General features: G+C 43.4%; 1 protein-coding gene across 1 annotated transcript; it reads left to right on the top strand.

The window, feature by feature from the left end:
* Positions 1-773: 773 nt before the first annotated feature.
* LOC144141581 (uncharacterized) lies at positions 774-9,873 on the top strand. Its single transcript, XM_077673121.1, has 8 exons — positions 774-892; positions 2,110-2,191; positions 2,724-2,873; positions 4,324-4,587; positions 5,720-5,845; positions 7,139-7,462; positions 8,866-9,013; positions 9,742-9,873. Exons 2-7 carry the CDS (start codon positions 2,110-2,112, stop codon positions 8,979-8,981), a joined length of 1,062 nt encoding a protein of 353 aa, XP_077529247.1. The 5' UTR covers positions 774-892; the 3' UTR covers positions 8,982-9,013; positions 9,742-9,873.
* The last annotated feature ends 3,053 nt before the right edge of the window (positions 9,874-12,926 follow it).

Consider the following 12,926-nt stretch of genomic DNA (forward strand, 5'->3'; position numbering starts at 1 on the left):
AACAACCACCTACTTGCGTTTATGTACACCTTCTGCGATATCACAGGGCTCCCATGCCAGAAATGTTCTGCACCGTATCGATAAGCGTGATTAGCATAACTTCCCCGTGATTAAGATAATTGCATTTCCGTCGTGTCGGACCTCTGACATCAGGGTTACGTTCCCGATGTACATTTTTTACAACTATTTTCATTCAAACTCCGTGGGATTTCACTTAGCGCACCATCGGTTAGCGGTGACTTCACCCCAAGAGGAAAATTGAAACAAGGTGGCAACGTGACCTCCAAATATCAGTACGACAAAAAGGTATGCTTCAGACTTTGTTTCTTTTTTTTCTGCGGACTTTGACAATGCAAAACTACGCACACAAAAAGAAAAAGCATTAGCGTGTTTTTTTTTTTTTTTCGCATTCCACACGTACCCAGGACACCGTAAGCGGCCTGTTTGTTGCCGCTGTGGTTCTTTCTGGTTGAGCCGCCAGAGTTTCTTTCTTTCTCTTCTTTTCAAAAAAATTATACCGGAGGGAACCACAAAACAGGACTCGCCTTTAAACGAGCCGTTAAAAAGAGAAGGAAGAAAGCCCGGCAGACGCACACCCAAAGTTGAAGTAGACGTTGGGGGAGGAGGCAAGAAGGCAGGAAGGAAGGAACTGAAAAGACGTGTAGGATCGTTGACCGTGAAACCTCCTCGCCCCTCACCGCCGGCGGTGAGCATCGAAACACAAAACGGCAAAAAGGGACGTTTCGGCTCTTTGACCTGCTCTCCGGTTGGCTTCCGGGAGGAGGCGGCCATAGCGGGAGACGAGCGGCGGCCTTAAAACGACCACCTTGACTCGAAGCGCGCCTCAGTCCGGTCTGCAGCACCCAGACTGGGTTCAGCCTCGCCACGCAAGGTGAGAACATTGGCTGTAGGGGCCTATTTCGTCGCGTACTCGTCTCAGGAGTGGTGTATACGCTGAGCTTGGCGAACGATGCGGGGACTGAACGCGGCGAGGGGAACATTAATTATCCCGGCGGCCGACGATGACAGCCAATTTTGCTGCAGGTCGTTATGGACCCGTTATTGACCTTCAGATATTACGTAACTATAACGATACAGCCGTGACGGATTGGAGGAGGAAATGTGCAATCACGTCTGGAGTGTGACCTAAATATTTTACGTCTACGAGATGCGCTGGTGCCTCCAACCTGCATAAGGCGAGACTTAATTTCTTTATGCCGGAGCTTCCCGTCATTATGGAGTGTTTCTTGTGTCTACAGCAGAAGTACTCATCGGCAGCATTGCTTATTCCGTCTTTTAATCGGCATACTTTTGTTCGCAGCTTCGTTTGTTATTCACATATAAGGGGCTTGTACTGTGACGACTTTGAGAATAGCTTGAAGTCAATACCTAAGCGTACGATTGTTTATGGAGTCTGATCTAAGAGAACTGCCGCTGGCGTAACAGTTTGTAGAGGTAAAGTGAACGCTACTTTAGCTGGAGTTGTTTTTTTAGCGTCTACGGGTACTAACCACCGTTGTATGGCTACACTATTCATCGAGAACGTCATAAATTTATTTCTTTTTTATATTTATTGGGAATTTGAAAAAAAAAACTCATGCACTTAGCAACCGCTTGTTGAAGTCATGTAAACACTACATAGTACCAAGCTGAGCTATCTAAAGCGCTAATAGGTCTGAACTAATAGGTCTGAAAGGGCACTAACAGGCTGCCGAAATGAAGAAAAGGAACGCTCTGGTACGCGCATTTTGGAGCCGCATCTACACGGTGCAACACCGCAACGGCAAAGAAAGGTTTTATTAACCCGCCAAAGCTTCAGGTGGTGTTCTAGGTATGCCGTAGTTAAAGCATCTCGCCTAATTTACGTCGTTGAAGGGACTTCCCGTCTATTACACTCATGCGTTTTTGTGTTTACGCTGCACCATAATTAAAGTAGCGGAACCAACGAATCATGCACAGGATTGTGCACATAGCAGCCGAAAAAATTTCCACTTTGAAATCTGGCCCGCTAGCTTCAACATTGCATTCTACGCAAGAAATTTTCGCCCAACAAAAACAATGGCTGAATTTGGTAGTTTTTGGAAATCCATCATGGCCTGTATTTTGCAGATGCTGAGAGTTCTGTTGGCGGCCCTTGTGGGCGGGTGCCTCCTGGGCCTCGCTGAAGCCCAGACATCCAGACCACAGCTGAGTAAGTTCCTCTACGATAAACTTTAACAGCTAAAGTATGGTAACTTTAGAGATATGAAGGGCAAATCAACCAAAATGGCTTAGCTTTCTTCACTGCTGGCTTCTTGTACTGGGAGTGTTGCTACTAATATAAAGGAAAAGCATTTTTGCAGTAACACCTAAGACAGAATCTGGAGCATTACTACAAGCTATTAAAAATAACAACAGTTCTAGTGTGTCTTTTACTCACCTGAAGCACACGATTATAGTGCTTGAGCTTTTTAGCTAGTCTGTAAAGTAGACAGATATGTTCAAAGCATGCTAATGCCATTTGTGCATCTGGGAGTCTTCACATGCTGCGTTATAGCAAAATAAAACGGTTGGCTTGATTTCTGTTTACTTGGGACTAGTTCCACGTAGTGTGGCAGTGTGTTTGTACTGAGGGATAATGCGGACTATGTAATTTGTTTATGCCTCATCCTTTTTTTTCTTTATTTATTTTCTTAGTGAAGAGGGAGTCAATGCTATCAATCTAAAGCAATAATTATTTCCAGGTGGCTACTTCACTTTTCTGCGATACCGAAACCAAGCTTGCGAAGGCAAGTACGGTCAGAACGGAACATGCGTTACGGAACAAGAATGCGGGGCAAAGCAGGGGACGGACATCGGGCGCTGCGCTGAAGGTTACGGAGTCTGCTGTAGAGGTGAGTACGACGAGACTACAAAGAATACAAAATCAAATGCAACTATTGCGGAAGCCCCGTTATTCGGTAATGGATTGGATGGTAGCACCGTCTGTTGCTCTAATTAGTTGAAACCGCAAAGGGCTAAAATTCTGGCAATAAGATATGTCAGGCGCATCTTTCCGGCTCGTCTAAATTCTTTTCAGAACTGGTCCCCCTGCCGCTATTCAGGGTAATGCAAAATCATTTCGCACAGCTAATACTGCGGGCGAAATCGTGGCTTGAGCGCAAATTCAAGATTATAACCTTCTACCGGGTTCCAGGGTCATGTAAACTACTCCGCATAAATGTATGGGCAATAACAGTTGACAACGAGTTATACAAAAGCTATTCAGAGGTCTGCAAAAAAATTAATAAGTAGATGTACAACTCGACTTCTGGCTCTAAGCAAAATACTACTTTCGTGTGAGAGTTCCTCTACGTTTCTCAGTGGTCGGAATTTTCAGCTGGGGATGTGGTAGGAAGCTTTCTGAGGTAAAAATAAGTGGAGAAGTCGCAATTTACCGGGATAAAAAATTGTTAAGTAGTTTTTTTTTGTGACGGGCTTCTGGAGATAACAAAATTGGGGAGGTGAGGGTGCGCCACGGGTGGGGAATGATAAGTAGCTCTGTAGCATGCGGGAAATAGTCTTCGAGATAGTGTTCTGGACAGCTTTGTTTAACGGGTTGGTTGGGAAGAATGTACGGGGCGAAACATGTTTGAACTACTGTCTTAAAAGCGAGTAATGCAGCCTGGTGATCTAAGTATTCATAGTATTCAGTAAAAATATCTTAGTACTGAATGGCGTTTGCAGTACCAACGTTGTGCCGTGGCGTGAGACAATAGATGTGTTAATAACGAACCGCTGGCTTTAAAATTACCATTTCTTGAATGCAGCATGATATATGTAAACATGTATTTTTTGCAGTTGGGCAAGTAAACTTCAAGCTGATAAACCACGACATCGTTTCTGAAATTACCCCTCTTGAAACTAATCCTAGGAACTAGGGAACTCATTCCATAAGCACCATCAAACTGCATTACTAGATATTAGTTCATCCATTTATTTTGATCGAAGTGAAGACTATACTCAGTCTAATCAGCGTGGCAGCACAGGCGATCCGATCTATCATCTATGTTGGTATTGCATTGAACAACATTTACAGTGACAATCGTTATTCTTCATTCTCTGTGCTTTAGACCAACCAGCTTTTGTGTCGTTAGTCTAATTCTGCAGCACACGTTTGCACAAGCCACAACAGTGCATCACTGTATTTTGTTCGTTCAGACCATGTCTTACCAAGTGTCGAATTGTTTTTAAGACAAATTGCCTCCATGTGTCGTGAGGATCCGAAACCGATTTACGGTAATGCAACAGACGTGCCGCCATTTGTTTCCCTTTCCCATCTCCTTTGACCCCACCGGCGTGCAGTGAGCTTCACGTGCAACATGGTGAGCAGCGTAAATGAGACCGAGTTCGTCAACCCGAGCTACCCGAGTGGCGAGGTGGGCACGGGAACATGCGAGGTGACCATCACCAAGACTTCCGACATCTGCCAGCTGCGGCTGGACTTTCTCGAGTTCAGTCTCGCGCCACCCGACGAGCAGGGGCTGTGCAACGTCGACTCCTTCATGGTCCGAAGCACCGTCGGGGAGAACCTACCTCAACTATGCGGCGAGAACAACGGGCAGCACCGTGAGTGTTTGCATGCTCTCGTTGGTATCCACCGTTTCCCTTCATGTGCAAAGCTGCATCTCTAGTTTTCATCATCTGGATCCTCTGTATGTGATTATCCCTAGTTTTGCACCAAAGCAGCAAATTCCCTACTTTGACTACAAACCCCAAAATGATACGCCCCTCGCACAGGGAATGTAAGAACACGTTCTTGGGCAAGGAAACACGACCGCTATCCTGCAGGAGTGGTTATTTGCACGCGGAAGCTGTACACCATCATGGCCGCAAATCAAAACGATGCACCCACCAACCTGACACCATAACACCGACAAGCGTGGCCTCTTGACAGTGCCAGGGTTCGTTTGAATGTCAACGGGGTGGTCCCGGCCTTTCAAAGGCTCCTATGATAGTTCAATTTTTTTTTAAATAATAGACACATTCGTTTCCACTGATTGCACAATTCCGTCCAGATTTTCTTGTTGAGAGTGCGCAGTTTTGAACATGACAACATGTCCAGTAAATTACGTCCGTGTTTGCGTAGTCGTTTGAACTGTGTAGTTCTTGGGAATTAACAAAGGTAAATGCGGCGACGTGACGTGTTCAATATTAGCGTCAGAAAAGACAAGGCTACAAGAGCAACTGTACACAATGTTGCGTTGGTGATTGAGCTTCGGAAGATTTATCTTGGATGCATGATACAACTGAATAATTTAAACAGCCATCACTTGTAAATAACGAGTTAGTTTAGCTCGATTAAGGGATACCTCCCGCATTTTAACTACGAAATGCTCTCAACCTATTGGCCTGGTTTATGGAAAATCCTCTACGTGGAGTAACATTCAGCAAAGAAAAACTTGAGATCCTACTGACATGCACACGAACTGCTACACAGGAAATATTTACAGCGGTTTATATCCGTTCCGCTGCATTTCAGGTGAACGTCAAATTTTTCTTCGCTTAGAACCCATATAACTTCCTAGCATTATTCGCGTGTGCTAAAGGTTCTGTCTTCAAACTTTGGCCACCAACTGGATAACTAGAGTCGTAATAACCTGGTTCAATAGTACTGATAAAGCGTCACAATTTTGTTAAATGTTAGCGGTATGTTCCATAACCGTCATGTGCTAAACGAAATAATGATGACGTCTTGCAGTATATGTCGACATGGGCCGGCAGTCGGGCAATCCAGTCGTGCTGAGTGTCATAAGCAGAGGAGGCAAGCGGCCCAGGAGGTGGAGGATCAAGATCAGCATGATACAGTGCGGAAGCCTCGACATCGGTAAGTGTTCCGACGGATATACTTCGATTGCTAGGCTTGACTCAATTTTGTGATTTGTTGTGCATGACATCATTAGTGAAGAAGTAGCATGAGGAGACAAAACATAGCATAGGGGTGAGCGTAAAACTATGGGGAGAGAAACTAAGTGCGAACGCTTTTTACTCGCCAAGTAGCAGCCGCTCTCAAAACAACCAAGGATGATTTCCTTCACTGTGCTGCTTACATTAAGCGCAATACGTGGCAAGTGTGCGCTTGTATTTAGGTCGTTATCCATGATGCGCCAATACTTGTAGATATAAGGGGAAAAGACAACAGTTGAACGTTACAAATGAAACCTTATAAGACTAGTAAAGATGTCTGAGCACAAATACCACCCCACTAAGTTCAAAGAGAAAGCCCACAGCTCTGAAAGAAGACAAACAACCTAATTCTGGCGGCGTCGCAGAATGATGGCGGGGTGTTCGAAAGATATTGGCCCTGTAAAGTGTTTCCCCATAGTGCTCTAAAGCGCTACAGTTTATTAACATTCACGGTTTTTAGTAGCATAGCAGGTAATTGTTTACGCATGTTAGTTACATGCTGTCTTAGGCAGTGAATATTTTGTAGGAATATTGGTTGTGGCATTTTCTGGGGTTTTTATATATGCTACGAAGGGCTACCGCATGCTACTTTTGCTACTGATGCCACCATGGTCACAAATCTTGCGGAATGCAACTTTTTGGCACAAGCGACATAATACATTCTTCCTTCCATAACCAATTGTTTTTAAGCTAAGCTGCCCCCACATCTACACAAGTCAAAATCAAAGCTTCATCAAACTGGAATTTTTTGTGGTCATTTTTCTATTTTATTCGTCTGAAACTACACACCCTGAAGTCACAGTAAACTATATCCACCCAATGAAGTACCAGAATTTATTCTTTGCTAAAACCAATATGTCAGTCCTGTTTGTCGTAAGTCTTCAATAGCAAGTTACGCGTGTGCGAGACGGAGGCGTCTTATCATTCCAGGAATACATGTTTATGCCGGACATTGATGATCACGCGTAAAAGCGTCAGCTTACACTGCCGCATTTCCCAAAAATCGGCACTCATCTACCAATCAAAAACGTCGTCTCGAAAACAACGGAATCCCACACAAAGCACTCGTTGCAACTGCTTACACATCACACATCCGTAAATATGTTAGTGTGACGTGTGAACGTCCCTGATAGTGTCTAAAATCAGTCTGGCACCGCTGTAATTTGCGGCAACAGTTTGGGCATCACTGAATATTTTGCTTCGTCTTTTGCAGTACCCCCGGGATGTCTCCAGTATTTCCGCAGCCCGAGCGCCATCGTTCGAAGTTTCAACTACGGTCAACCAGTGGACAGCAAAGTCCGTTACTTGAGCGGACTCCGGTACTCCATTTGTCTTCGCGTCGAGGAGAACTTCTGCTCCATAAAGTGGGAGACGGAGACAAACTCGTCGTTTTCGTGGGGACAGCCGACATACGAGGACAACGTGGTTTCCTGTCGGGACGACTTCATCACCGTCGACCAGGGATCATCATACGGCATGGGCCCGGGAGAAGACCGATTCTGCGGAACGAGACTTCACGAGAAAAATGTGCTCATATGTAAGCGTCCCATTTCAGCAAATATGTGCAAGTGAATAATCGACGGAGATTGCGGAGTGTTTTAACATCCGTTAGCATTGTAGCTTACACCTGTTAGCAGATAATGCTATCCGCAGAAACGAAAACCCTGTACACTTGTTTTCTACCGAAAAAGTGTGTTCTTTTGAACGCGATAGCGTTTCAAGCGTAATGAATGTTTTTTTTGTTATTACAGTCGTCTGAATTGTTCGCTCTCTCACCTCGATTACAATTGGGATTGCAGTTTGCAGCCTTAAAACTGTTTCATGTGCAAACTCCTCCGTAGAATAGAAAATATTTTCTGCAAAGCAAACGGTATTTAAATAGACACGCTAAAGCTTCAACACCTTTGCGTCATAGTTTTACCTCAAGCTAAAAAATTATTGCCAGTTGTGCATTGCGCAAGGATTTGAGAGTTTGCAGCCAGACTTTGGGTCTCCAATTCAGCATGCTTCTGTCACCTAAATCATTGATTCAATTAGAAAGCTTTTACTGCCGAGGGCGCTAGGCCTCGCGGACAGAGCGGAATAGGAAAAAAGTATAATGCGCTAACAAGGCCAGTCCTTCTACACTCCATACTTTTACTCAAGCAGTACGTTGCGTCTTATGACCATGAGTTTTTAGTTATGTAGCTCCTTGTGGACATCTATGTAACAGATTGAAGAAGCTTAACTCCAAATAGCGTTATGAAGTATTTCGTTCCCTGCAAATCAGGAATATGATATTCCCAGCACGCACTGATTCATCCTCAGTAATTTAGCAACATAATATTCATAATAAATGCTGTTGAATACAAAAATAGCAATGAGTTAAGCTGGGGGTTTGATAAATTTTCATGTTGAAAAATTGTCGCCTTCCCATGCAGGGCTGCATGGCGTCTAGTGCACGGCGCAAAGTTGGCCTAGGCGTACAATACAATGCCTTTATTTGGTAGACTATTGTCTGATAACACTGTACGCAAAAGGAAGGACCTTCACATTCCTTTCATGACATTTATGTACCTTTAAAATTCTTGAAACTCTCCCTTGAACCATTAGTGTTGAAGCTGAAGTACTATCTTTCCCGCAACAGACAATTCTACAAAGTTTGATTGGGATTGTCGTCATAAGCTGTACGTCTATCGGCAGCAATTTTTTTACAACTAATTACGCATGCTGTGTAGAGGGGTACAAAAGTATTTTTTGCACATTTAGTGCTTAAGGTGAAGGGTTTTTGTATATGCAATGCGGTTTCTTCTTTGCGGAACTGACAGAACTAATCTTTGTCAGGAATTGTTCAGCGCGAATAACATTTTCTTATTTCGTATTCTACGGAACGATAATTTTCTTAGGCAGTCGAAATGTTTGTCTTCATACCGTAATCACTGTTTAAATTTTTTATTGCAGCGCACAGCAAGCCATTCATGCTTCGGGTGAAATCTAACATGGACGCCGTGGCGAACTCCCAAGAGAATCAGCATGGATTTTCCCTCCGGTACACTCAACTGCCATGTGTCGACTGACACGGAGAGACCTGGGCCGCTTAGTTCTCCGAGTGAGCCTCACCTTTTAATTGGGCATCTTTAGAAATTCTCACCTTTCGCTACCGCCGTCCTTTGTTTCTTGTAAAAACTGCACTGCAAACCTCCAGGTTCAAATACCCATGCCAGCCCGAATATTGCTAACGACTTCCACGGGCCCACATAGTCTAAGACCAGGCGGAAATGCTGTTCGTCTGTAAAAAACTGTGATCTAGCCATGTAAACTTATATAACCCTATTTTGATAAGCTCAATACTAACACTTCGCTGAGAACCGAAAGCTTATTTTCGGCTTCTGCATGTAGAACTTAAAAAGCCCTGACCATAACAGAGCTGACTGCCAATTTAAACTGTAACTTTAGCGCGCCCAAGATGTTGAGCGTTTAGAACCTAGTGTAGTAATGTATTCTGTTATCCAAATGAGGTGCTAACCTCATTTTATTACTCTTTTTACCAAGAAGAAAAATAAAAGGCACTAACTATCTCCAAAGCTGGGGCTCAGTAATGCTCCCCGCCGCTTCTCTTGCTGTTTTAAGTTATTGTCAAGGGAAAGTTAGCTGCCGTGGAAGTTCTGATTTCAAGTCACAGACAAAGGTCTGTGACAATTTAATATTCTCAACTCGGGCGTCTTAACGTTTTAAAGTTATTTCAGCTGAGGACAACAAGCAGTGACCGTACATTTTCTTACGTTATAATCATTTTCTAGGCGTAAATTTGTGCATAAATATTACCTTGCTTTCCAGGTGGACCAGGAAAGAGATTCCACAGTGAAGGGACGAAGGAGACTATTGGACAGTGTCATCGCCTTTCAGCCATTCAACCTCAAGCCATAGCTATTTATTTTCCACCTCCACAATGCAATAAACCAATTCGCTCACAAGAAGACTGTGTCGCACTGATCATTATCCTTCAGCAGCCATACCCACAACTTCTGGTGTGACAAAAAAGCGTTCTTTTACCATGCTACACTGTTGGGTTAATGAGAAAACTCTGTGTAATGCTTGGACATGGTGTAAACGGCAACAAGCATTCCCGTTTTCTCTTATAACTCCGGTAATGTGGCGGTCACACAGATGTGGATAAAATTCATGCATTTGCATATTGTAGATGCTATGTTTCTAACTAAACGATGTGTACTCTAAGTAGTATAAATCTTTTAAAAAAACGTATTTTAATATCTGCACTTTAATACTGCAGATACTGCAAACAGCATTTTTCTTATTCAGTGGTAGTTTAAAAGAAAAACAAAGGGGAATCATCAAAAAATTCCACGCAGGCAATCTATTTTTTTTTCTAATGGAAGGAACCTACCAACTCACACAAAGCCATAAAGTGCCGGCGGTCAGCTGAAACCCTGTCCCTTAAAATATATCACGAAAAATTTTCATTACAAGTGTTCATATCCTCAAGAATCTGTCGTAGTTATATGATGCAAAACTTCCCATGTTGTGCTTTTAAGCAGGCTGCATTAGTTCAAATGACGTAACTGGTTGATATTTAACCCTCACCAAATCCTACAAAATGTTATCACTTTGTCTATCCGACGTCCATACGAGTTAACAGCCCTCGTTAATTTTTGCTGTGGGTGTCTTTTCGCAGCAGGACACACCGGGAGCAAACGAGTATACACAGTTTGGCGCTTTAGGCAAACCAACATTCCCAAGTATACAGCAGTTTAAGATAACACCAACATCCAACTAAAACTTCTCAAAAATTTTCAAGAAGGGATACAATTTCATGCCACGTTACCTCTATTGAAACGCAGTTGTTAATGAGCGAAAATAACCATTAAGTTATAATGATTATGACAAAAAAATAACGATGTCCTGACAGAAGTCGGGTGGCTGTAACCCCCATACAAACCTATAGATGGTTGTCACCCTTTTATGCAGTATTATTTAGGGAATATTGTGAAGATCTGCATCATTTGGAACATCCTAATAGTAACCGTTTCAATGAAAATTAGTTTTAGCAATCCCCATACGTGGTGCTTTCCATTATTCAAAAAAGTCTACGAAATATTCGGCCTTTGTACAAGTGCATCACTATAGCTAGGGTGACTTACACATTTTAATGCGCAAAGAAAATCACATATAGCGAGTAAAGAGCATTAGAATGACTGCAATTCAATTAAAATAAACTTAAGAAGAGCAGTATTCTAGCAAAGTAGCTAATTCATTACTTTATTACAATTACTCCAAACAATACGCGGTGTGGTCCCTTCTCTCTCACGTCTGCGTTCTCTTGCTCAACTCTACATATAATAAACTATTTTTAACATATGTTCTTCTCGTACAGGCCAACTTTGGATTGCATAGAAATGCACATTCCACAAATTTTTTTCTGCGGCGGAATATCAGGGAGTAAAATTAGAAGTTTCTTCGCCCCATTTGACGTTGCCACCCCAAAACTGCGTGTGCGGTCTATCGGCAGAAAGGTCAGTAGGTCAGCTACTTCCGCCCAGCATAGATCACTCGAGCCTGCGGCGACGGTAAACAGCTGGCAGCACAAGTTACTGGCAGATACGCTAGGAATGCAAACACTCGGCATCTGAAGGTCAAGGAGGCTGGCACTCGAGCGCGCTTGACCCGATCCTCTCGATGAGGGGCGTTTTCATTTTGTTGTGGTTTTGTTATTCCTCCGTAAAGTCTCGTCGTCTATTTTGTTGCCTTCTCAGAACACTAATGGAAGTAACATGTATGCTAAGTGCTTTCTAACGGACTTCGGGGCAGTAGGATAAGAAGATAACGCTCTTCCCTAACTGTAAAATAAGTGAACATCACGAAAGGACACCAGCTGCGGCAACTACACTGGTGAAGAAAAGTCCAAATAATATTACAGCAATAAATTAAAAACCTCAATGGGTTGCGAATTGGCAGAGATAAAAGCAGTTTATTCAGCAATAGAAGCTTGTGAAATTATTGTACGACTCTGTCTTAAACTGACTTTAGAGCACTTGGAGCTGGTTGGGATAACGGCAATCCAGACTAGACATGTATATCAAGTCAAAACAACAAATGCAGCCCACAAAACAGAAATAAATACAAGCGAAGTGCAAGGACACAGATATGGTGTTTAGGTCTTGCCAAGGGAACTAAAGTCAAGGGACGATAAAGCAAGTTCTAAAGGAACAGGGAGAAAAGTCACAGAACAAGAGCAAGCAGAGTGAAACAGGTTCAGATAAGAGATGCAGGCCACGAGGTTTGAGGAGTCTCGGATGTTTGAGCCTGCTTTTATCGCAAAACGATAAGGCGGAGCAGGAACGACGGAGAAGGTCAAAAGTATCGCATGGCAGCTCGTTCCGCGATCCAACCCAGAAGATGGTCGCGCGTGTCGGAATGCAGACACACTGAAGTTTCCATAAAGCAGCTTTCCAGTGGTGTGACACGTTCCTAGCCTGCGTAAAATGGCCTCTTAGCAAGGGTAATTGCCCCACAAAAGTGGTCTAAATTGCTATTAGAAACTTTATTGCTGAGGAAAAGCGTAACTGGCGTTACAAAGGCGAGAGCTATAATGCCTGCTTTGATGCCACTGTTAGCAACATTTGGTCGGGGGCTACGTGGTGCATAATTTTTAAGGGGATTAATTGAGAGTAGGTCCTTCCCTGTAGACTTCATGGAATCGCCTTTGATGAAATGTGATATTCGACACGTTCTTAGCGTGCCACAACTCTAAGATATAACCGATCTTTTCGTACCGATATCACCGATATGACGTGATGTGAGGTGTGCTGTGCACCGAAGTCGCCCCCCCCCCTCTATACGGTGCCACAACACTGCTTCAGGTTTAGTGCAGCGTTCTATTATTAGATTAATTAAAATAGACGCAGGTAACGGTACGCTACACAAAAATGTTTCACGAAAAAAAATGACAGAACTTTTTCCTCGGTTCATTTGACCCTTCCGTTATTCGCCCTCTTTATGCCTTC

Source organism: Haemaphysalis longicornis, unplaced genomic scaffold (assembly GCF_048455015.1).
Source record: "Haemaphysalis longicornis isolate Haplotype H1 unplaced genomic scaffold, Haemaphysalis longicornis Haplotype H1 scaffold_6, whole genome shotgun sequence".
Lineage (NCBI taxonomy): Eukaryota > Metazoa > Arthropoda > Arachnida > Ixodida > Ixodidae > Haemaphysalis > Haemaphysalis longicornis.

Bases quoted from the DNA above. Each gene is read 5' to 3' on its own strand.
- LOC144141581 (XM_077673121.1), top strand. From the start codon at position 2,110: ATGCTGAGAGTTCTGTTGGCGGCCCTTGTGGGCGGGTGCCTCCTGGGC. The intron at 2,192-2,723 runs GTAAGTTCCTCT...AATTATTTCCAG, and splicing joins GACATCCAGACCACAGCTGA to GTGGCTACTTCACTTTTCTG. The intron at 4,588-5,719 runs GTGAGTGTTTGC...GACGTCTTGCAG, and splicing joins CGAGAACAACGGGCAGCACC to TATATGTCGACATGGGCCGG.